Source organism: Lampris incognitus, chromosome 9 (genome assembly GCF_029633865.1).
Source record: "Lampris incognitus isolate fLamInc1 chromosome 9, fLamInc1.hap2, whole genome shotgun sequence".
NCBI lineage: Eukaryota > Metazoa > Chordata > Actinopteri > Lampriformes > Lampridae > Lampris > Lampris incognitus.
This window is the reverse complement of record NC_079219.1, coordinates 59,627,137-59,653,598: the sequence shown is the minus strand read 5'-3', so window position 1 is coordinate 59,653,598 and position 26,462 is coordinate 59,627,137. Positions and strand designations below refer to the sequence as shown.

The window sequence follows — 26,462 nt, the reverse complement described above, 5'->3', positions numbered from 1 at the left end:
TAAAACACCCACACTGCCCAGTAAAACACCCACACTGCCCAGTAAAACACTCACACTGCCCAGTAAAGGCAGTGAACCTGCCCAGTAAAACACTCACACTGCCCAGTAAAACACCCACACTGCCCAGTAAAACACTCACACTGCCCAGTAAAACACTCACACTGCCCAGTAACACACCCACACTGCCCAGTAAAACACTCACACTGCCCAGTAAAACACCCACACTGCCCAGTAAAACACCCACACTGCCCAGTAAAACACTCACACTGCCCAGTAACACACTCACACTGCCCAGTAACACACCCACACTGCCCAGTAACACACTCTCACTGCCCAGTAAAACACTCTCACTGCCCAGTAAAACACTCACACTGCCCAGTAACACACCCACACTGCCCAGTAAAACACTCACACTGCCCAGTAAAACACCCACACTGCCCAGTAAAACACTCACACTGCCCAGTAAAACACCCACACTGCCCAGTAAAACACTCACACTGCCCAGTAAAACACCCACACTGCCCAGTAAAACACTCACACTGCCCAGTAACACACCCACACTGCCCAGTAAAACACTCACACTGCCCAGCAGAGGTGAGAAGAGTGTGTCGGTGATAAGACACCTGACGTACCCAGAAGGCCACCAGACACATGCACCGCAGAGGACTGAAGCGGATTTGAAAAGGCAAATGGAGACAAAACCCATGAGGCTGTTCTGCTCACAACCCACTTCCTGACTGAGTCACGTGACACAAGGCCACGCGCTTAAATGCGTAAACTGGTGTTAGTCAAGGAAGTGCCAGCAGGGGGCGATAAACCGACCAAAAAAAATAATGTCCTCATGGGGACAGAACAATTACCAAAAGGTCATAGTTCACCGCCTCAAATTCTCATAATGATGATGACGACGAAGAGGAAGAAGAAGAGGAAGAAGAGGAAGCTGAAACTCTAGCGCCTTTTTCTTGCAAGTGTGTGCAGGTTGTGTTAATGCGTCAAACTTGTTTGACTTTTCCCGCCACAAACATGGAGAAAACACGGTAGGGGAGGGGCCCGCTTCCCCATGATGCCTACACCCGTTCCCACTGCTCTGCGGAACGGGCCAGAGGTCCTGTGGTGGAGGGGCACTCTACAGGATGATCAGGAGGATGATCTCCGGGAAGTGGAGGTATGTACAGACATGGTCACGTCCCCCCCCCAATACATGAAGAACCCCTCCAATACACGAAGAACCCCTCCAATACACGAAGAACCCCCCAATACACGAAGAACCCCCCCAATACATGAAGAACCCCCCAATACATGAAGAACCCCCCCAATACATGAAGAACCCCCCCAATACATGAAGAACCCCCCCAAATACATGAAGAACCCCCCAATACATGAAGAACCCTCCCAATACATGAAGACCCCCCCAATACATGAAGAACCCCCCCAATACATGAAGAACCCCCCCATACATGAAGAACCCCCCCAATACATGAAGAACCCCCCAATACATGAAGAACCCCCCCAATACATGAAGAACACCCCCAATACATGAAGAACACCCCCATACATGAAGAACACCCCCCCATACATGAAGAACACCCCCAATACATGAAGAACCCCCCAATACATGAAGAACCCCCCATACATGAAGAACCCCCCAAATACATGAAGAACCCCCCAATACATGAAGAACCCCCATACATGAAGAACACCCCCCAATACATGAAGAACCCCCCGAATACATGAAGAACCCCCCCAATACATGAAGAACCCCCCATACATGAAGAAACCCCCCAATACATGAAGAACCCCCCCAATACATGAAGAACCCCCCAGTACATGAAGAACCCCCCATACATGAAGAACCCCCCCAATACATGAAGAACCCCCCAGTACATGAAGAAACCCCCCAATACATGAAGAACCTCCCCAATACATGAAGAACCCCCCAGTACATGAAGAACCCCCCATACATGAAGAACCTCCCCAATACATGAAGAACCCCCCAGTACATGAAGAACCCCCCATACATGAAGAACCCCCCAATACATGAAGAACCCCCCAGTACATGAAGAACCCCCCAGTACATGAAGAAACCCCCCCATACATGAAGAACCCCCCAGTACATGAAGAACCCCCCATACATGAAGAACCCCCCCAATACATGAAGAACCCCCCAGTACATGAAGAACCCCCCAGTACATGAAGAAACCCCCAATACATGAAGAACCCCCCAGTACATGAAGAACCCCCCATACATGAAGAACCCCCCAATACATGAAGAACCCCCCAGTACATGAAGAACCCCCCAGTACATGAAGAAACCCCCCAATACATGAAGAACCCCCCAGTACATGAAGAACCCCCCATACATGAAGAACCCCCCCAATACATGAAGAACCCCCCAGTACATGAAGAACCCCCCAGTACATGAAGAAACCCCCCAATACATGAAGAACCCCTCCAATACATGAAGAACCCCCCCAATACATGAAGAACCCCCCAGTACATGAAGAAACCCCCCAATACATGAAGAACCCCCCCAATACATGAAGAACCCCCCAATACATGAAGACCCCCCCAATACATGAAGAACCCCCCCAATACATGAAGAACCCCCCAATACATGAAGAACCCCCCAGTACATGAAGAAACCCCCCAATACATGAAGAACCCCCCATACATGAAGAACCCCCCAATACATGAAGAACCCCCCCAATACATGAAGAACCCCCCATACATGAAGAACCCCCCAATACATGAAGAACCCCCCCAATACATGAAGAACGTGTGGAGGATGATAGAAAGGCGACGCCGCCGCTTCTCCTTCGCCCACGCAGCCATGGCGTCCTGTATTTCCTCCAACACACTTCAAGTGAACAGTTTACAACCATCCCAACTAAGCCTTGTGTCTACCCACAATCCCCCCTGCTAACCCCTGAACCCGCTGTCTTAAAGGGGCCGTCTCTGGTCCACATGGTGAACGTCTGACCTGCTGGCAGGTCCCTACAAATGTGCAGTTTCCTCTGAATGAAGCTGAAAGTGACAACAGTAAGTGGCGTCCAGCGTTACTCACTCCATGTTTCATAGAGGTCAGACGTTGCTTGGGAAGTTTTTATTCAACATAACATTGTAAATAATAAAACAATGAAAATGGCGTGGACGAAAGTGATGGGCCCCCTCCCCTCATATACTGCTGCTCAACCTTCAGAGGCCTCGCTGCAGTGCCCTGATCCCTGTAGCGCTCATGAGGAGGCGGAGGAGGTGGTGGCGGGCGGCAGCTGGTAACAGGTGTGTTGGCCCACTCCTGAGCAAACCGCTGCTGCTGTCTCAGAGCGATGGGGGCCTCCTCCAGACTGCACCTTTCAGCTCTCCCCATCCATGGTGGATAGGATTCAGATCAGGACTCGCAGAAGGCCACTTCACAATAGTCCAGGGTTTTGTTCTGATCCATGGTGGATAGGATTCAGATCAGGACTCACAGAAGGCCACTTCACAATAGTCCAGGGTTTTGTTCTGATCCATGGTCGATAGGATTCAGATCAGGACTCGCAGAGGGCCACTTCACAATAGTCCAGGGTTTTGTTCTGATCCATTCCTGGGTGCTTTTAGCTGTGTGTGTTGGGTCCTTCTCCTGTCGGAGGACCCATGACCTGCTACCGAGACACTGGGCGGTACGTCCAGGTGCAGCACAGCAGCCCCGACACACAACCGAGCCTCCTCCACCTCCCACTGCAGCCATGCGGTTCCTCCTCTGGAAGCCTCCTGGTTTACTTACCGACGCAGCGCTTGCTAGCTGCTAGCTGAGTAACCAATGAGATCTGAGGGTTAACGGTACACATAAATGGGGGCTCACTATTTGGCAAGCAGCAGGTCATGGTTGCCCAGCTTGTTAATGATTTATCAAGTGTTCACAGCCTAATTAATAAACTAATTATGAACCATTCGTGAACCCTTCATAAGGGTCGTCTTATTGTAAAGTGGCGCCCTGAAAAATAACAAGTAACACTTCCTGAGGGACTTGGTTATCGTTGTTGGACAACTAGCTGCACTCATTCGCCTCCTGTAAGACCACGTGTCCCAGTCTAACCTCGTTTTGATAAGAAAAACACAACATGCTGGGTTCCATTTTGATTATCTTTATTTACAGAAATACCAAAAATAGTATTTAAAGATGGTGCGCATAATTACCACGTATGCCTTTGTCTGTCCTTTCTTTCTCGGCTTGAGCATCTTTATCTTTTTTCTCTTGTTTTACGAGAGACGCTGAAGTTCTGTTTATAATAACAGAACTTCCTTTATGGTGACATTTGGAAAATGTTAACACTGTTTTACAACATTCTGCTTCCGGTGTGGGAAGATGGCGGCACCAATTCACATTTGTGGCGGCCTCACCCAGCACCGTCCATGCAGCGTCTTTGTCCACGCCTGCGTCTAAGTTGTGTCTTCGTTTGGTGGCTGGGAGAGCTGGCGCTGGATCTGCTGGGAGAGCGGGCCAGGCTAAGCTAGCTGCTAGCCCATGCAGACTGGCGGTTCTGGTAACACCGAGGGCGGTGTGGCGGCGGCCTCGCCTGGTGTTGACGGTGGTGTTTTTGATGTCGTCATGAGGAGTGCGGGGAGGTGTGTGGAGGGTGTCTGGCTGGGAGAGCTGGGCTGGATCGGCTGGGAGAGCCTGGTCTGCTGCGTCCGGTGGGCCCGGGGACCACGGCCCCTGCCTGGAGCTGCACCCGAGGAGGAAACGCCAAGGGCGGTCTGACAGGACACGGAAGCGGGGCGGGCTAAGCTAACTGCTAACCCATGCTGACCGGCGGTTCCACAGTCATCCTGGCTGGCGTCCATTCCCTTGGATGGTGACTTTTGTTTAGTTTGGGTGTGTGTGTTAGTGTGGGTATGTGTGTTAGTGTGGGTATGTGTGTTAGTGTGGGTGTGTGTGTTAGTGTGGGTATGTGTGTTAGTGTGGGTATGTGTGTTAGTGTGGGTATGTGTGTTAGTCTGGATATGTGTGTTAGTGTGGATATGTGTGTTAGTGTGGGTATGTGTGTTAGTGTGGGTATGTGTGTTAGTGTGGGTATGTGTGTTAGTGTGGGTGTGTGTGTTAGTGTGGGTATGTGTGTTAGTGTGGATATGTGTGTTAGTGTGGGTATGTGTGTTAGTATGGGTATGTGTGTTAGTGTGGGTATGTGTGTTAGTGTGGGTATGTGTGTTAGTGTGGATATGTGTGTTAGTGTGGATATGTGTGTTAGTCTGGATATGTGTGTTAGTCTGGATATGTGTGTTAGTCTGGATATGTGTGTTAGTTTGGGTATGTGTGTTAGTCTGGATATGTGTGTTAGTGTGGGTATGTGTGTTAGTCTGGATATGTGTGTTAGTGTGGGTATGTGTGCTAGTGTGGATATGTGTGTTAGTCTGGATATGTGTGTTAGTGTGGGTATGTGTGTTAGTCTGGATATGTGTGTTAGTGTGGGTATGTGTGTTAGTGTGGGTATGTGTGTTAGTGTGGGTATGTGTGTTAGTCTGGATATGTGTGTTAGTGTGGGTATGTGTGTTAGTGTGGGTATGTGTGTTAGTGTGGGTATGTGTGTTAGTCTGGATATGTGTGTTAGTGTGGATATGTGTGTTAGTCTGGATATGTGTGTTAGTGTGGGTATGTGTGTTAGTGTGGATATGTGTGTTAGTGTGGGTATGTATGTTAGTGTGGGTATGTATGTTAGTGTGGATATGTGTGTTAGTGTGGATATGTGTGTTAGTGTGGGTATGTGTGTTAGTGTGGGTATGTGTGTTAGTCTGGATATGTGTGTTAGTGTGGGTATGTGTGTTAGTGTGGGTATGTTCGTTAGTGTGGGTATGTATGTTAGTGTGGGTATGTGTGTCAGTGTGGGTATGTGTGTCAGTGTGGGTATGTGTGTTAGTGTGGGTATGTGTGTTAGTGTGGGTATGTGTGTTAGTCTGGATATGTGTGTTAGTCTGGATATGTGTGTTAGTCTGGATATGTGTGTTAGTGTGGATATGTGTGTTAGTGTGGGTATGTGTGTTAGTCTGGATATGTGTGTTAGTGTGGATATGTGTGTTAGTGTGGATATGTGTGTTAGTCTGGATATGTGTGTTAGTGTGGGTATGTGTGTTAGTGTGGGTATGTGTGTTAGTGTGGGTATGTGTGTTAGTGTGGATATGTGTGTCAGTGTGGGTATGTGTGTTAGTGTGGGTATGTGTGTTAGTGTGGGTATGTGTGTTAGTGTGGGTATGTGTGTTAGTGTGGGTATGTGTGTTAGTGTGGGTATGTGTGTTCTTTTTCAGATTTTAAAAAAAAATGTATGTCTGATTTTTCCCTTCTTTCTCCCAATTTAGTGGCCAGTCGCTCCCTATTCTAGATCAAACTATTCTAGATCAAACTATTCTAGATCAAACTATTCTAGATCAAACTATTCTAGATCAAACTATTCTAGATCAAACTATTCTAGATCAAACTATTCTAGATCAAACTATTCTAGATCAAACTATTCTAGATCAAACTCCACCCTCGTACTGCATCATGTGTTCACCAGCTGCGTCTCCCCGGCCGGCAGTCTGGAAGGAGAGTCGCCTCCCCACTTCCGTGACAAGGCGACTCCAGGCTGCCGAACCACTGCCTTGCCCCACACACAGAGACGCCTTCGTGTGACGAACACAAGCCCCCTCCGCCCCCTCCCCAAGACGGCGCTGCCAGTGATCGCTGCTTCACCGAGTCCGGCCATAGTCGGATCTGACGAGACCGGGTCGTGGACCCCGGTCCCCGGTGGGCAACTGCGTCGACACAAAGCCGAGGCCTAGACCGCTACACCCGCTATGTGTGTTGCTGTGGTGCTTTGCTGTGTGTGTGTGTGTGTGTCTGTGTGTTGCGGTGCTGTGGGCTGGGGTCCCGGCATGTCGTCCCACTTCATGCCCACAGCTGCATGAAGTGGGACGACACAGGAAGTGTTGCTGGTTGTGGTACTGTCAGAGGGAGGAGCTGTGGTGCTCGAGGGCGACTCCTCGGGCAGTGGGGGAACTTTACACCGTGGGCATCCCGGCAGATCGTTTGCAGATGCAGTTTAATCAGCGAGTGGCAGGTTGTGTGATAATCCAGGGGATTTGTTTGCCCCGGAGGAGTGTGAGGAGCGGGGATTCCTGCTCAGCATGTGTGTAACTGGTGCTGCCGGGCTCCTGTAGGACACGTCATGGTGGTGGGACACAGCGCAGGTTCAGCACAGATGACCGTAACCAGGAAGGAGGGCTCGAACGGCATGAACTTGTCATACGGATCGGTGTCACAGCTGACCTGCAAGGTAAGGAACTCGGATGAGTGGAGGTGTGGAAGGCAGCAGCTGGTGAGGTGGAGGTGGAGGTTCCCCCCGCGTGTGGCTACGGGTCACATTCGTTACGTGTCATAAGGACGACGTGTCAGGCAACGTCAAGACCACGACGAAAAGGGCGTCCGGGTGGCGTGGCGGTCTGTACCGTTGCCTGCCGACACGGGGATCGCCGGTTCGAATCCCCGAGTTACCTCCGGCTGGTGACTCCACATGTATGGGAGGAGGCATCATCCAGGGACGCTGCACATGTGTACACAGAAGTCCTGGGAGCCAGTTTACCTGGTGTCGGTCAGGACCGCTCAGCAACCTCCACTGATGTTCACTATGCATGTTATTATTGTTATTATTTTTGGGGGATTGTACCCGGCCAATTACCCCACTCCCCCGAGCCGTCCCGGTCTCTGCTCCACCCCCTCTGCTGATCCAGGAGGGCTGCAGACTACCACATGCCTCCTCCCATACATGTGGAGTCACCAGCCACTTCTTTTACCTGACAGTGAGGAGTTTCACCAGGGGGACGCAGCGCGGGGGAGGATCACGCTATCCCCCCAGTCCCCCCTCCTCCCCAAACTGGCGCCCCAACTGACCAGAGGAGGTGCTAGTGCAGCAACCAGGACACACACCCACGTCCGGCTTCCCACCTGCAGACACAACAAATTGTGTCTGCAGGGACACCCCACCAAGCCAGAGGTAACACGGGGATTCGAACCAGCGACCCCTGTGTTGGTAGGCAACGGAATAGACCGCTACGCTGCCCGGATACATGTTATTCTTAACAAGAGCTGAAATAGCATACATACATACATACATACATACATACATACATACATACATACATACATACATACATACATACATACTTACATACATACTTACATACATACATACATACATACTTACATACATACATACATACATACTTACATACATACTTACATACATACATACATACATACATACTTACATACATACATACATACATACATACTTACATACATACATACATACATACATACATACATACATACATACTTACATACATACATACATACTTACATACATACATACATACATACTTACATACATACTTACATACTTACATACATACATACTTACATACATACATACTTACATACTTACATACATACATACTTACATACATACATACTTACTTACTTACTTACATACATACATACATACATACTTACATACATGATACATACTTACATACATACATACATACATACATACATACATACATACATACATACATACATACATACATACATACATACATACATACATACCTGTGAAAAGGAAGACAAGAGCAGGTGAGTACGAGACAGTCCTGAGAGGGAGGCGTCGTCCGGCTTACTCTTCAGACTGTGATGATAAGCCTGAGGCAGAGGAATAGAAATTACCACGAGATTCACTTTTCTGTCCCTGGGTAAAATCAAAAACACAAGTGCAGAAATCCCAATTACTGACCTGTAGCGCCACCTGCAGCGCAGTGTGCTGCACCCACACCTCTTGCTGCTGTGCAGCCGAGAGGGACAGTTCTCCATCTCTGCTTGGGTTTTCTACGACAGTGAGGTAATGAGACCATACACACTCGCCCACCGCCTGCACCGCCTCACTCTGCCTGTGAACTGGGAGAACAGAGAGCGGCTGGTCACAACACTGAGGTCACAACACTGAGGTCACAACACTGAGGTCACAACACTGAGGCCCAGCACATTCTGGGACTGGATAAAAACACAATTTTCAACACTGAGGTCACAACACTGAGGCCCAGCACATTCTGGGACTGGATAAAAACACAATTTTCAACACTGAGGTCACAATACTGAGGCCCAGCACATTCTGGGACTGGATAAAAACACAATATTCAACACTGAGGTCACAACACTGAGGCCCAGCACATTCTGAGACTGGATAAAAACACAATATTCAACACTGAGGTCACAACACTGAGGCCCAGCACGTTCTGGGACTGGATAAAAACACAATATTCAACACTGAGGTCACAACACTGAGGCCCAGCACATTCTGGGACTGGATAAAACACAATATTCAACACTGAGGTCACAACACTGAGGCCCAGCACATTCTGGGACTGGATAAAAACACAATATTCAACACTGAGGTCACAACACTGAGGCCCAGCACTTTCTGGGACTGGATTAAAACACAGTATTCAACACTGAGGTCACAACACTGAGGCCCAGCACATTCTGGGACTGGATAAAAACACAATATTCAACACTGAGGTCACAACACTGAGGCCCAGCACATTCTGGGACTGGATAAAAACACAATTTTCAACACTGAGGTCACAACACTGAGGCCCAGCACATTCTGAGACTGGATAAAAACACAATATTCAACACTGAGGTCACAACACTGAGGCCCAGCACATTCTGAGACTGGATAAAAACATAATATTCAACACTGAGGTCACAACACTGAGGCCCAGCACATTCTGAGACTGGATTAAAACACAGTATTCAACACTGAGGTCACAATACTGAGGCCCAGCACATTCTGAGACTGGATAAAAACACAATATTCAACACTGAGGTCACAACACTGAGGCCCAGCACATTCTGAGACTGGATAAAAACACAATATTCAACACTGAGGTCACAACACTGAGGCCCAGCACATTCTGGGACTGGATTAAAACACAATATTCAACACTGAGGTCACAACACTGAGGCCCAGCACATTCTGAGACTGGATTAAAACACAGTATTCAACACTGAGGTCACAATACTGAGGCCCAGCACATTCTGGGACTGGATTAAAACACAATATTCAACACTGAGGTCACAACACTGAGGCCCAGCACATTCTGGGACTGGATAAAACACAATATTCAACACTGAGGTCACAACACTGAGGCCCAGCACATTCTGGGACTGGATAAAAACACAATATTCAACACTGAGGTCACAACACTGAGGCCCAGCACATTCTGGGACTGGATAAAACACAATATTCAACACTGAGGTCACAACACTGAGGCCCAGCACATTCTGGGACTGGATTAAAACACAATATTCAACGCTGAGGTCACAACACTGAGGCCCAGCACATTCTGGGACTGGATAAAAACACAATATTCAACGCTGAGGTCACAACACTGAGGCCCAGCACATTCTGGGACTGGATAAAACACAATATTCAACACTGAGGTCACAACACTGAGGCCCAGCACATTCTGGGACTGGATTAAAACACAATATTCAACACTGAGGTCACAACACTGAGGCCCAGCACTTTCTGGGACTGGATAAAAACACAATATTCAACACTGAGGTCACAATACTGAGGCCCAGCACATTCTGGGACTGGATAAAAACACAATATTCAACACTGAGGTCACAACACTGAGGCCCAGCACATTCTGGGACTGGATAAAAACACAATATTCAACACTGAGGTCACAACACTGAGGCCCAGCACGTTCTGGGACTGGATAAAAACACAATATTCAACGCTGAGGTCACAATACTGAGGCCCAGCACATTCTGAGACTGGATTAAAACACAATATTCAACATATCGCAGATATGCACAGGTGCCCCTCAAGGCTGTGTTCGGAGCCCCCTCCTTTTCTCCCACTTTACCCATGACTGCCTGCCAACTCACCCTTCAAATGTTATAGTTAAGTTTGCAGATGACACCACAGTCATTGGCCGTATCACCAACAATGACAAGATGGCCTACAGAGACGAGATTCAGCACCTCACATCATGGTGTACTACCAATAATCTTGTCCTTAATGTGCAGAAGACAAAGGAGCTGACTGTGGACTTCAGGAGGTCTAGAATTTGCAGCCACTCCCCCATACACATCAATGGGGTGGAAGTGGAGCGTGTTTCCAGCTTTAAATTCCTTGGAGTCCGCATCAGCGAGGACCTTTCGTGGACATTAAACACCCAGGCCCTTGTGAAAAAGGCCCAACAACACCTGCATCTCCTGAGGAGGCTGAGGAGCGCCCGTCTACCCCCCAAAATTCTCACCAACTTCTACCACTGCACCATAGAGAGCATCCTGACCATCTGCATCTCAGTGTGGTACGGCAACTGCACCTCAGTAGACCAGAAAGCTCTGCAGCGGGTCGTCAAGGTGGCCCAGCATATCACCAGTACCCAGCTCCCAGCCATAAAAGACATTTATCACAAACGCTGCCTTCGAAGGGGTCTGAGCATCAGCAGAGATCCCACCCACCCCAACCATGGACTGTTCTCCCCCCTGTGCTCTGGGAGGCGCTACAGGAGCCTCAGAGCCCGAACTACCAGGCTCAAAAACAGCTTCTTTCCACAAGCTGTTGCCCACCTGAACCTGGCTACCCACTGAATGTCTGTAGATATTTTTAAATATTTTATACTTCAGCTCTTTTAAGTTATTTTTAGCTTTTGGTCTTCATGTGTGTATATCTTATACTGTGTTTGCTGTGTTTGTGTGTGTCTGTCTTGCACTGTTTGGTGAAGCCACAGCCCTCATTTCATTTTTAACATGTGCCTGCACATTGGTTTTAATGACAATAAATTGAATTGAATTGAATGATCGATGATCTCTGTACAGTTACACCACGCAGGGTATTTAGATGAATGTCTTGTGTTTGCTTCGCTTACTGTCCGGCAGAAGAAGATGGAGGATATCTTTGGCAATCAGGAAGCCCAAAACACCATAATTCATAGCCCTGTTTAAAAAAAGAGAAAAAGAAAGCAAGCATTGAATATTCTCTGTCCCATGCTATCCATCCATCCATTATCCAAGCTGCTTACCCCAGTCGGGGTGGCGAGGGGTGCTGGAGCCTATCCCAGCAGTCACCGGGCGGCAGGCGGGGAGACACCCTGGACAGGCCACCTGGCCATCGCAGGGCCCTATTTCAGCAGCTCAGATATATTCTGTATTCACCTCCCCCGGGTCTTAAGTCTGCTCACTAGATGTGAGGGTTCTGGTGGGTGTTCGGTGTTATTTATGTCGACAGTAAACATGTTGTGTTACTCTAGAGAGTTACTCTTCATGATAAGAGACACTGCAGTATCTGAGATGACTTAAGGTCTGAAACCATGCAGACATGTGATGTGACCGTACAGCGTGCTGACACCGCCCAACTATGTAGTTCCATCATTTTCCAAACTTTTCTGCAATTTCTAAGCTTTAGGATTCAGTTTTCCAAATTCTTTTTCTGTACACGTCCGGATGCTGCAGCTTTGCACAGGAACCCCGACATCCACCCTGTGAGGTCCCACGTGTGTCCCAGAACATGCCAAGTTGAATAACACAGAAACAGGAAGTGTCCCATGCCAAGGGGTGCAACTTCAGGCGAATCATCGGTTATTACTGATGGCTTCTGTAAGTGGGTTACCTGGGATAGGTCGGATGGAAGAGCGGAGGAACAAACATTCCCATGGGAATGATGAGCTCGTTACCCAGGACGAAGGGCCTGACGGACAGACTGAAAGAAAGCAGCAAAGTGTACGAGTACGTTAGCTGACGATACGAGTCCCTGTTCAGATGCAGCAGAGGATTTATTGGTTCACGCAGTGTCTGCTGCCATGTTGTCCAGGCTGGGAACAGCACCGCACCAGCTACACAGCACCACCGCCAAGGCTACAACGGCTTTATATGTGCCCTGATGCCAGCCGGCAGGGCCGGTTGTTGACCAGTGTTTGCTGAAGCCCCCCGGTGTGAAACGAAGGCATCCACAGACCTCCTTCCCCCGATTCAAACAAGAAAACAAAGAGCACTTACACGTCGGCCTCCTCCTTCTCACCGAACTGTTGGTTGCGCCTCTTATGCTGCAGGGACAGTAGTTGGATGTAGTTGGCGAAATAGTCACATGTGCTGGTTCTGGCCTAAAATCAGGCAGATCACAACATTCGTTCAGCTCCTCGGGTACCGGCACTGCTGCAACTGACCAAGTGCATGCACATCCTCCCTTGCCTCTTCCACAACTGAAGGCTGACAAAGGAAGTGGGGTTTTTTTTTTCGGATTTTTTTTCTCCCATTTTCTCCCAAATTGTAATTGGCCAATTACCCCACTCCTCTGAGCCGTCCCGGTCTCTGCTCCACCCCCTCAGCTGAGCCGGGGAGGGCTGCAGACTACCACATGCCTCCTCCCATACATGTGGAGTCACCAGCCGCTTCTTTTCACCTGACAGTGAGGAGTTTCACCAGGGGGACGTAGCACGTGGGAGGATCACGCTATTCCCCCCAGTTCCCCCTCCCCCCCGAACAGGCGCCCCGACCCACCAGAGGGGGCGCTAGTGCAGCGACCAGGACACATACCCACATCCAGCTTCCCACCCGCAGACACGGCCAATTGTGTGTGTAGGGACGCCCGACTAAGCCGGAGGTAACACGGGGATTCGAACCGGCGATCCTCGTGTTGGTAGGCAACGGAATAGACCGCCACGCCACCTGGACGCCCCGGAAAATTGGAAGATTTACATTTTGGGATGTGCAATAACCATAAATTAAGTGGTAAATGAAACATGAGAAAACTATGAGCTCCGGTTCAGGTGAGGATAAAACAAGCAGCCATCCATCACACAAGTTCTCAGAACCATCACACCACCTGTCACTCACCACCTGTCACTCACCACCTGTCATTCACCACCTGTCACTCACCACCCATCACACAAGTTCTCAGAACCATCACACCACCCGTCACTCACCACCTGTCACTCACCACCTGTCATTCACCACCTGTCACTCACCACCCATCACACAAGTTCTCAGAACCATCACACCACCTGTCATCCACCACCTGTCACTCACCACCTGTCACTCACCACCCACCACACAAGTTCTCAGAACCATCACACCACCTGTCATCCACCACCTGTCACTCACCACCTGCCATTCACCACCTGTCATTCACCACCCATCACACAAGTTCTCAGAACCATCACACCACCTGTCACTCACCACCTGCCATCACACCACCTGTCATCCACCACCTGTCACTCACCACCCATCACACAAGTTCTCAGAACCATCACACCACCTGTCATCCACCACCTGTCACTCACCACCTGTCACTCACCACCCACCACACAAGTTCTCAGAACCATCACACCACCTGTCATCCACCACCTGTCACTCACCACCTGCCATTCACCACCTGTCATTCACCACCCATCACACAAGTTCTCAGAACCATCACACCACCTGTCATCCACCACCTGTCACTCACCACCTGCCATTCACCACCTGTCACTCACCACCTGTCATTCACCACCCATCACACAAGTTCTCAGAACCATCTCACCACCTGCCATTCACCACCTGTCACTCACCACCCATCACACAAGTTCTCAGCACCATCACACCACCTGTCACTCACCACCTGTCACTCACCACCCATCACACAAGTTCTCAGAACCATCACACCACCTGTCACTCACCACCTGTCACTCACCACCCATCACACAAGTTCTCAGAACCATCACACCACCTGTCATTCACCACCTGTCACTCACCACCCACCACACAAGTTCTCAGAACCATCACACCACCTGTCACTCACCACCTGTCATTCACCACCCGTCACACAAGTTCTCAGAACCATCACACCACCTGTCATCCACCACCTGTCACTCACCACCCATCACACAAATTCTCAGAACCATCACACCACCTGCCATTCACCACCTGTCACTCACCACCTGCCATTCACCACCTGTCATCCTCCACCTGCCATCCTTTAGTTTTCCTAGTGAAAACATGGTGTCTACTTTCAAAGCGGTCCTGTATGAGCGTTATGATCCCGCTCGCCATCACGAAGCCTTACGACAGCTCCAGACAGGTGATGACAACTATTTCATAAGCAGAAAGAAGGGTGAGCCCCATGGGTTTGGGAGCTCTTATCTGCCGTCGTATCCCCGGCGATGACACATCGGAGGCCCACCATCTACGTACAGCGATGGCACACTACCTCAGAGTAAAGCTGGTCGAGTTCAGCCTCACTTGGGATCTCGGTGTCTCTCCAGAGTCTGGGCGTGAGAGCGTGGACCTGCAGGGAGATGGGGGGTGAACACCACTTTGCTAATGCAGAGCCTGTGACAGAAAGCTGAGCAGTTCTGCTGCGTTTTACTTTTTCAGGTTTTACCTTGTTCATAACCCGCTGGCGGGAACTTTCATCCCTCCACCTCAGATCAACCAACTTGGATTTCAACGAGGAAAAGACACGCTGAACCATCTCCTGGGCCTGTTGAACAGAACAAGTCCTCTATGTACATCACTGCACCTCAGCATCGGAGCTAACTGTCAAGTTCAAGGATTCACTTCCAGCCCGAGGCCTCCATGCCCAATACCTCACCTCCTCCCTGTGTGCGCTCTTCTCACGGAGAAGGTGCTTGAGAACCTTGTCAAATCCTCTTTCAGTCTCGGAGACACATTGCATCCATCGAGGTAGGACCTGGTGAAGACCCGAAGACCCCCCGGCCCCACAGTGAACGACCGCTATCATGGCAAATCAATACACTCACCACCCCTCCGTCATCGGAACCGCTGATCCTGCCCTCTGGGTCGCGGGGATGCTGGAGCCTACCCCCCCAGTCACTGGGCAGCAGGCAGGCAGACACCCTGGACAGGCCGTCAGGCCGCCCCCCCCCCCCCCCCCCCCCCCCACACACACACACACTAAACTATGGACAGTTCAGTAAGGCCGAGTCACCTGACCTACATGTCTTTGGACTGTGGGAGGAAACCAGAGCCCCCGGAGGAAACCCAGGCAGACACCCTGGACAGGCCGTCAGGCCGCCAGACAGGGCCCGCCCACACACACACACACACACACACACACACACACACACACACACACACACACACACACACACACACTAAACTATGGACAGTTCAGTAAGGCCGAGTCACCTGACCTACATGTCTTTGGACTGTGGGAGGAAACCAGAGCCCCCGGAGGAAACCCAGGCAGACACAGGGAGAACATGCAAACTCCACACAGAGGACGACCCGGGACGACCCCTGAGGTTGGACTACCCCGGGGCTCGAACCCAGGACCTTGTTGCTGTGAGGCCACCGTGCTAACCACCACCACTCCACCGTGCCGCCTCAATACACTTTCAAACCATCTGAACCCACAGAATTTACCCATTGTGTTGGAAGCAGTGAAAGATGCCCCTTTACCCTCTCGGTGTCCCCCAGAGCCACATACAAGTCCCTCTGTGTCTGGGCGAATCTGGAATCCAGCGCGGGTATGAAGGTGTGCAGTAGATTGAGGACCATGTAGGTGTGAAGTGGACCACTGAGGGGGGAAAAGAGCGGGGCGGCGTTTAGTTGCACTCGGATGCGGCGAAAGGGTCGAGCGCCGCTGGATTGTGCGTTGTGTTGGGGCGCGTTACACTACCTGCTGCTCAGCTCGTGGTTGTTCAGCCATTTGCCAATGACGCGTGACATCTGCACCATGTAGGGGAGGTTGTGCAGGAGGACCTGGTCCTCTGGGCCGACGGGGTGAGGGTGGAAAGTGGCCTGCAGAGAGCCCAGCCAGTCGATGACAGGGGCCTGGTCCTGTGCACACGATGACATGGGGAATATTTGTACATTTACAGCAGCGGAGTGTGTGTGTCTGTGTGTGTGTCTGTGTGTGTGTGTGTGTGTGTGTGTGTGTGTGTGTGTGTGTGTGTGTGTGAGAGCCACAATACCTGCAGCTCTTTTTTTTGGGGATATTTTGCCCCTTTTTCTCCCCAACTGTACTCGGCCAATTACCCCACTCTACCGAGCCGTCCCGGTCGCTGCTTCACCCCCTCAGGCGCCCCAACCAACCAGAGGAGGCGCTAGTGTAGCGGCCAGGACACATACCCACATCCGGCTTCCCACCCGCAGACACGGCCAATTGCGTCTGTAGGGACGCCCGACCAAGCCGGAGGCAACATGGGGATTCGAACCGGCGAGCCCCGTGTTGGTAGGCAACAGAATAGACGGCCGCACCACCCAGATGCATACCTGCAGCTCCTTGATGGTCATGCGTTGGTGGAGCTGGCCCCTCAGCAGGCGATAGGACAGAGGGGCCGCAGCAACAGCCAGCTCAGAGGAAAGAGAGAGGAAGCCGCCAACGTGGATGCTGATGCTAGCAGACGGCGCCCCGAGCAGCTTCAGGTACCTCTGACACGATGCCAGAAATGGACGTATGGTCTGGAAGAAAAGACACGGAGGAGAGGGGGGTGTGTGGGGGGGGTGGGGGGGTAGTGATAAGTCATTATGATGATATTTAAGCATTTAGCAGACAGTTTTATGCAGAAGCCGGGTTCATGTAAGGCTCGTTTCAGGGTTACACTGCGCTACGCGTTGCCTTTAAACCCGAAGGATTCCCAGTTTCCCCCCTCGCGGCTTGCTGCAGCTCCGCCACACAGACAGAAATCAGCGGCTGCAGACTTTGTGCTGATGACAAAGCTCTGTTTGGCATTTACAGTGAAGAAGAGGGCATCCGGGTGGCGTGCGTGGCAGTCTACCAACACGGGGCCCGCCGGTTCGAATCCCCGTGTTGCCTCCGGCTTGGTCAGGCGTCCCTACAGACACAACTGGCCGTGTCTGCGGGTGGGAAGCCGGATGTGGGTATGTGTCCTGGCCGCTACACTAGCGCCTCCTCTGGTCGGTCGGGCTGCCTGGTCGGGGGGGAATAGCGTGATCCTCCCACGCGCTACGTCCCCCTGGTGAAACTCCTCACTGTCAGGTGAAAAGAAACGGCTGGTGACTCCACATGTATGGGAGGAGACATGTGGTAGTCTGCAGCCCTCCCCGGACCAGCAGAGGGGGTGGAGCAGAGACCGGGACGGATCAGCAGAGGGGGTGGAGCAGAGACCGGGACGGATCAGCAGAGGGGGGTAATTGGCTGGATACAATTGGGGGGAAAAATTGAGGCAAAGAAAAGAGTGGGAAAGCAGCAGTGACTGATTTATCTTTTGGCTGTGTGTGGCGGTGCCGCCTCGGGTCCGTGACCATGACTTCAGGGCTGTGCTGGAGTTAAGCTGAGGGGGAAATGTCTCACTTCATTCTGACGGTGATAATCCAATCACAAGGACCTTTTACAGTAACCTCGTGATTTATGCCAAACACTACATCCATAAATGTAAATGGGCGAAAGAAAACCAACCACCTCCCTCTTTCAGTGGGAATTTGATTATTGATCAGCTGGCTTGAACCAAGCAGGGGGAGCTTTGACAGGTGTACCGAGCGTCACACACACAACACAGGTATGAGACCTGCAGTCCAGCTTCTGTTCTGTCGCTCTCATTTGTCTTTTTTAGCTTATTTGTTTCTCCCCCCCTCCTCCCTTTTTTTGGGGGGGGGGTTTGACCCCTTTTTCTCCTCAACTGTATCTGGCCCACTACCCCCCTCCTCTGAGCCGTCCCGGTCTCTGCTCCACCCCCTCTGCTGACCCAGGGAGGGCTGCAGACTACCACATGCCTCCTCCCATACATGTGGAGTCACCAGCCGCTTCTTTTCACCTGACAGTGAGGAGTTTCACCAGGGGGACGTAGCACGTGGGGGGATCACGCTATTCCCCCCCCAAACAGGTGTCCCAGCCGACCAGAGGAGGCGCTAGTGCAGCGACCAGGACACATACCCACATCCAGCTTCCCACCTGCAGACACGGCCAGTTGTGTCTGTAGGGACGCCCGACCAAGCTGGAGGCAACACGGGGATTCGAACCAGCGATCCCCGTGTTGGTAGGCAACAGAATACACCGCCACGCCACCCGGACGCCTATCTCATTCATTTTTTATGTATTTTTTGATTTCCACACAAAGTCTGTTCCAGAATATGTAAATGTATGTTAAAATTGTGTTGCAGCTTTGTTACATAAAATCGTCTCCTGATAAATAAGTAAACTAAAATGAAGCAACAAACAAGCGTCCTTCTGCGGGTGGTCACTGGATTGTCTGGCCGGAGGATGAAACTACTGGGAAGTTGCCAAGTTGCCCCTCATCTGGAGTGAGGGCCACTAAAAGGACAGCTGTGGAGCAGCTGGCCGTGAGACGGGCTGCGGAGGACAGCGGACCAGAGGTCTGGAGAGCTGTGGACAGATAGGACGCCCCGGAAGCCCGTGGCAGCATCCGCTGCTGTCCAGGCGTCCACTGTGGATGACGTGCCCTGCTTCTGAACACAGGTCGTGTCTTAACAAGTAGCGGAGGGGGCGCTTAGTTGGGTTGTGCTGCATAATTGCCGGCAGCCATAGCAACATGTATGCCGACTTTGCCGAATGATGGCAGCTATGCAGGTATGGGCTTGGCTAGTGCTTGGATGGGAGACCTCCAAGGAGAACTCAATGTGTGTTGGTTGGCCAGTAGGGGGCAGTCTTCTCTCTGATATGATATACTTTAATGACCCCCGTAGGGAAATTACACGCTGCATGTAACCCATCCCAGCTGTGTAGCTAGGAGCAGTGGGCAGCGCCCGGGGACCGGCTCCAGCACGTCTCGCCATGCCTTGCTCAGGGGCACAGGCAGGAGTATTAACCCTAACATGCATGTCTTTCTGATGGTGGAGGAAACCGGAGCCCCCAGAGAAAACCCACTGCAGACATGGGGAGAACATGCAAACTCCACACAGAGGACGACCTGGGATGACCCCAAGGTTGGACTACCCCGGGGTTCAAACCCAGGACCTTCTTGCTGTGAGGTGACAGCACTAATCACTGCACCACCGTGCCGCCCTCTGGTCCTAACAAAGACAATCCCCATGCTGTGACAGGGACACTGTGCTGTAGGCGATGCCATGTTTCAGATGAGACGTTAAGCCGAGGTCCCGACTCCCTGTGGTCATTAAAGATCCCATGGTACTTATCACAAAGAGTAGGGGGTCCCCGGTGTCCCGGCAACATTCCCAGCCTGGCTCTCTCCATCTGGCCACCTCATCATCCCCCGTGCAACTCGCTCAATGAGTCCTCCCTCTCCACCTCAAGCTGATGTGTGGTGAGCGTTCTGGTGCAACATGGCTGCCGTGCACCACCCAGGTGGTGCTACACACTGGTGGGGGCTGAGGTGTGTTTCACTGCGAGGCGCTTTCGAGATAAAGCGCTGTATTAATCCATTATTATTATTAATTGGGGCGGCACGGTGGCGCAGGGGTTAGTGCTGTCGCCTCACAGCCAGAGGGGTCCCGGGTTTGAGCCTTGGGGGTCGTCCCGGGTCGTCCTCTGTGTGGAGTTTGCATGTTCTCCCCGTGTCTGTCCAAACACACGCAGGTCAGGTGACTCGGCCGTACTACATTGCCCCTAGGTGTGTGTGTGTGTGTGTGTGGGCCTGTGATGGCGGCCTGGCGGCCTGTCCAGGACGTCTCCCTGCCTGCCGCCCAGTGACTGCTGGGATAGCGTCCACCATCCCCGGGACCCTGAGAGCAGGATAAGCGGTTTGGATAGCGGCTGGATTATTATCAATTATTCCAAATCAGATTTGGTATGAACAAGAAGTGGTCTAAGATCTCATTTGTGCTGAAGTGGACCAGAAAGAGAACCGAGTCCACTTACATTGTGAACACAAAGAGGAGTGGGTTCTTGTGCTGATGTTGCACTGAGTTCGGTTCCTGTTAAAAGAACTATATTGAAAACAGCCGTAGGGGGGTTAAGAGGTGTGGGACGGGGGAGTCGAGCAGAGTCACACTGCCACAAGCCAGAAAGAACAGACATGTTCAGCGTACAGGGGCAATCAAAAAGAGGGGTTTTTACTGGTATACCTGGGCGTTAGATAGAGATTTCTGTGTCTTGTTGTTCCACTCGATTGGGATCAACAGGTCCGGCTGATCGATCTGTTGGCAAAGAGACTAATTCAAGCCATGTCAGGAAACACCTGTATTCAAACCAGCACACAGCGCCGGGTCCCCGGGTCCTCGGGTCCCCGGGTCCCCGGGTCAGGACTGAAGCCCTCTTCCGTGATACTGGCCTGTATGTATTTCCTCGTGGGCCCACGGGCCGTCTCGTTCGGATCCCGGCCGACGTAGAGCTTGAAGAACGGGAAGGTGGAGTACTGTCTCATGAGGAGGCTCAGCGTGGAGTTGAAGTCGGTCTTGTTCCACTGCCCAGACACCGCCCAGCCGCCCAGCTGCAGACAGGGGACCGCGACACATCGACAAGAGGGGTCACCAACACAGGGGGGGGGGGACAGGGTGCATGGGCACTGGAGGAGAATCACTGATGTGGGACCAAGTCTGTGTTTTCCAAGTCATAAGTAAGTATCAGGTCTTGGCACTCAAGTCCCAAGTCAAGTTCAAGTCCACAACTTTTATTCTTGAGTCATAAACAAGTCGTGATTTGCTCTCCATCAGATTTAATGTAGCTTCAAAATGTCCCAACAGTAAATGGTATATGAAATTCACATGAATGCTTTTTAACATTTGGATTCATCGCGGCTTGATTCAGAGCGGATCTATAATCATGGAAATGAAGAGTGGACCGGCCACACGATCTGTAAAAGCAGTTTATCTTTGGGCTTGCAGAAGGTATCGAGTCTTTCAAGTCAAAAGGCTCCAGTCCACCCATCCACTATCTGAACGGCTTATCCGAATCAGGGTGTCGGGATGCTGGAGCGCATCCCAGCAGCCGCTGGCCGGCAGGCGGGGAAACACCCGGGGCAGGCCGCCAGGCCATTACAGGGCCCACACAGTCACACCTGGGTCACCTGACCTGCAGGTCTTTGGACTGTGGGAGGAAACCCACGCAGACACGGGGAGAACATGCAAACTCCACACACAGGACGACCCCCGAGGTTGGACTACCCCGGGGCTCGAACCCACGACCTCCTCGCTGTGAGGCGACCATGCTACCCACTGTGAAGTCATGAATCACTGGTACCAAAGTTAAATCGAGCTGCAAGTCTTTTTTGGTTTTGTCAAGTCAAATCTTAAAGTCATCAAATTTGTGACTCGACTCTGACTTGAGCCCAAGTCATGTGCCGAGTCCACACCTCTGCATCATCATCATCATCATCATCATCATCATCATCATCATCATCAGCCTCTCACCTTCTGGATGAGTGTGAGGAACGGTTCTTCTCCAGCAGCCTCTATGGAGTTGGTGTCCAAACAGGAGAGGTAAAAAGCTCGGGCCTTCCGCCCTGCCGAGCCAGACGGCTCCGATTCTGCAAAACGACCCAGCATGTTAACACGGCGTCGTTAACGTTGTTAACTCTCAATCGCTTATATTACAGTCCCTCGTGTGAAGCGTGGTGCTGCAGGGCTATTCTTGATACTAACACCGTACCCGGCGATGTCATGGTTGTTGATTATTGACCAACAACTTATTCCGGTCCGGGATAAGAACTGTTCCTCATACCGGTCCCGTCTTTGGGCTACGGTATTACAGAACTGCACCATTACTCGTTCACGTTTGGGCCGGCACGGTTCAGGAGACAGAGCGGGTGGTCTAGTAAATGGAAGGTGGCTGGTTTGACCCCCGGCTCCTCCAGACAGCGTGTCGAAGTGTCCTTGAGCAAAACACTGAACTCCTAACTGCTCCTGATGAGCAGGTTGGTGCCTTGCATGGCAGCCTCCTCCGTCAGTGTGTGCTGTGGCATAAGCGGTGTTTTAATACTCGACACCCCCACCGCAGCACCCACGATGTGACTGCTGCATCCTTCCTCTCCTCTGTACTGGGTGGAGCGTTGTGTGTATATTTTTGTGTGTCCATGCACGTGTTGAATGTTCTGTAATTTATTTTTTGGATTTTTCCTGTTCTCCCCAGTTGTACTTGGCCTGTTACCCCACCCTTCCGAGCCGTCCCGGTCTCTGCTCCACCCCCTCTGCTGATCCAGGAGGGCTGCAGACTACCACAGGCCTCCTCCCATACATGTGGAGTCACCAGCCGCTTCTTTTCACCTGACAGTGAGGAGTTTCACCAGGGGGACGTAGCGCGTGGGAGAATCACGCTACTCCCCCCAGTTCCCCCTCCCCCCTGAATAGGTGCCCCGACCGACCAGAGGAGGCGCTAGTGCAGCGACCAGGACACATACGCACATCTGGCTTCCCACCTGCAGACACGGCCAATTGTGTCTGTGGGGACGCCTGACAAAAACAGAGGTAACACGGGGATTCGAACCGGCGATCCCTGTGTTGGTAGGCAACAGAATAGACCCCTACGCTACCCAGACAATCTTCGAAAAAAATCATAATAAAAAAATCTGAGTCGGAAAAAACAATATTGCAACTCTTGCTGAAACTCTGAGTCCACATTCACACACTTGGGAATGAATGTCTGCTTGCAACAGCCTTTAATCATAAGAAATTAGGCAGTCAGTTCTTTTTCTTTTACTTTTTTCTTCTTCAAAGAAGTGTTTGAGTGGATACTCACCCAAAATTTCCCTCAGATACTGCAGCAGGGTAGCTTCCCTGTCACTCAAACCTCTGACTGGACCACTTTCTCTCTTCCTTCTGTCCGACCGCGTCCCTCTCCTCCCTCGGCTCTGTGGCTCCCCAGGAAGGCCCCTGCCTCTTTGTGTCTCCCTGGTGCCCGGCGAGGGTCTGTCGGAGCCACAGGTGAACAAGAAGTAGTCACAGGGCTGGGTGAAGGGATCGACAGAGAGGGACAGACGGGCTGAGGCCCTCAGACAGGCAGGGGAGAGACATGGAGTGACTGAAGGAAATATTGAGGAGAAAGGTCAGTCAGAAAAGCAGCGGTACGGATTAGTTATGTCATGATTTGTGGTCCTGTGGTTGTGTTGAGTCGGTCTTCTGCCGTACCTTTTCCGGCCTGTTCGCTCTGCACGCTCTTCGAATGGCGATTCTGCTGCTTGTAGTAAAGCAGGCCCAGGATGGAGGCGCAGATGGAGGAGCCCAAGAGAAGGAGGATAAGAAGTTTACGGGGGCTTGTCCATCGGGGCTTGGCCTCCTCGCCAGGCGACGTTTGGGGCTGGTGTTGGGGGTCGGACTGGGGCTGAGGTGGGGAGCAGGGTGGTACAGGGGGTTCCGACCCATGTTGGGTAAAGACATGGACCTGTGTCTGGAGGTGGGGGGGGGTTTGCGCCTGGTGGAGGGTGTCTAGTTGGGGATGCAGGTGGGTGGAGTTTGAGAGCCGAGACCCTCTTTCAGATTCTGGCTGTAATGATGACTTGGGGGATGGCTGAGGCTGGCAGTGAGCAAAAGGAAGATTATTGAAGCGTCTCAACATTACATCAGAACAAAACACTTTTTTCATGGCTGTTGATCTAGGTTACTTCATATCTGCTTAGAATATCAGTTCACTGAACTTCACAGCTATTCTCTCCCATCCCATCCCATCCCATCTCATCCCATCTCATTTCATCATCAGCCACTTCTCCGGGGTCGGGTCACGGTGGCAGCAAGCTAAGCAACACCCTCCAGCTCCCCCTGGGGGATCCCAAGACGTTCCCGGGCCAGACTGGACATGTAGTCCCTCCAGTGAGTTCTGGGTCTACCCCGGGGTCTCCTCCCAGTTGGATGTGCCCAGAAAACCTCCAAAGGAAGGTGTCCAGGAGGCATCCTGATCAAATGCCTGAACCCTCTCAACTGGCTCCTTTCGACATGAAGGAGCAGTGACTCTACTCCGAGCTCCCTCCGGATGTCTGAGCTCCTCACCCTATCTCTAAGGGTGGGCCCAGACACCCTACGGAGGAAACTCAATTCAGCCGCTTGTATCCATGATCTCACCCTTTCTGTCACTACCCAAAGCTCGTGACCATAGGTGAGGGGTGGAACCAAGACTGACTGGTAAATTGAGAGCTTTGCCTTCCGGCTCAGCTCCCTCTTCACCACAACGATCCGGTACAGCATCCGCATTACTGCTGATGCTGCACCAATCCACCTGTCAATCTCCTGCTCCATCCTACCCTCACTCCTGAACAAGACCCCGAGATACTTGAACTCCTTCACTTGAGGCAACAGCTCATCCCCAACCCAGAGGGAGCAACCCACCATTTTCCGGTAGAGAACCATGGCCTCAGACCTGGAGGTGCTGACTCTCATCCCGGCCATTTCACACTCGGCTGCAAACCGCCCCAGTGCGAACTGGAGGTCACGATCTGATGAAGCCAACAAAACCACATCATCTGAGAAGAGCAGAGATGCAATTCTGAGGTTCCCAAAACGGACACACTCCTCACCTTGGCTGTGCCTTGAGATCCGGTCCATGAATACCACAAACTATAATATATAAACTATATATAAATATATATTAAAACTATATAAAGAGCTATTCTATTTCATTTTAATAAAAATCCAGTTTAACCGGACCCGAGAAACCCTCCCTACCATAACAGAATGGTGTGGGGAAATCTCTTGAGGTATTTCCTATGGAAGGGTTCAATGCTATGTTAAAAGGGAAGGAGAAGAGCTTCATTTTCACGGCCTTGAGTATGGCAGCCACTGATAATTCACTTACGTAATGATTTGGGCAGTGGTTCTCAATCAGGTCTTCAGATACCACAAGTACTGCCGGTTTTCTACTCTATCGGGTACTTAATTACATTCACCTATTGTGTCGAGTACTTCATGGAGGTTTTACACCTGAAACAACAGGTAATTCATTATGTGGCAGGACAGAAAACCAGCAGTACTGGACCTGATTGAGAACCATTGATCTAGGAAGACCTAACCAAAAGAGGAAGGAGTGCACTAAACTGGAGCACTCCTGAGCGAGCCTCTTGCACATTTCCCCTCGTGAATGGTTTGCATGTAAAGGCCAGCGTGCACTTGTGCACAAATGTACCGTTTCTGTTTGATGTCCTGAGATCAGGCATGCATCATTTCTGCTTAAACGATGTTGTTGTATCCACGGTGATGTGACCAAAGTTCTGTTTAAAAAAATGCCTCCCTTGTTGCAACACGTCTGTTGCTGCACAGCGGTCTGAATGCATGTCTGTCAGTTAACAATAATGTCCCCTTGCATCTTGGCAGCATACCTGGAACCAACTCTCTAATTCATTTCCAATTCTACATCTGAGAGACCAAGTGTTCAGATCGTACAGTCTGACTTGTTGGTTCCACATCTACCCTCTTGCTGCGTGAACGTGGTCACACAGCTGCACAACAGACTCCCGCTCCACCAAGTGCTCCCTCTGCCCCGTGTCTGAGGGTCCTACCTCGGGCTGCTGTCGGTTCTCACTCATGTTGTCAGTGGTTGGGGAGCTCAGGACTCCATTTCTCCAGCTTCTGGCAT

The 26,462-nt window shown here is 51.2% G+C and overlaps 1 protein-coding gene across 1 annotated transcript; it reads right to left on the bottom strand.

Annotated features, from left to right (window-relative positions):
* Nucleotides 1-6,510: 6,510 nt before the first annotated feature.
* kel (Kell metallo-endopeptidase (Kell blood group)) lies at nt 6,511-26,412 on the bottom strand. The gene is made up of 18 exons (XM_056287062.1): nt 26,386-26,412; nt 24,047-24,221; nt 23,640-23,921; nt 22,316-22,431; nt 21,238-21,396; nt 21,032-21,103; nt 17,303-17,491; nt 16,707-16,867; nt 16,487-16,604; nt 15,657-15,755; nt 15,447-15,545; nt 15,268-15,350; nt 13,085-13,183; nt 12,699-12,788; nt 11,959-12,026; nt 8,805-8,965; nt 8,624-8,713; nt 6,511-7,282 (listed from the first exon to the last, which is right to left on the bottom strand). The coding sequence occupies exons 1-18, from the start codon at nt 26,410-26,412 to the stop codon at nt 7,136-7,138; spliced, it is 2,235 nt and encodes a 744-aa protein (XP_056143037.1). The 3' UTR covers nt 6,511-7,135.
* Between the last annotated feature and the right edge of the window lie 50 nt (nt 26,413-26,462).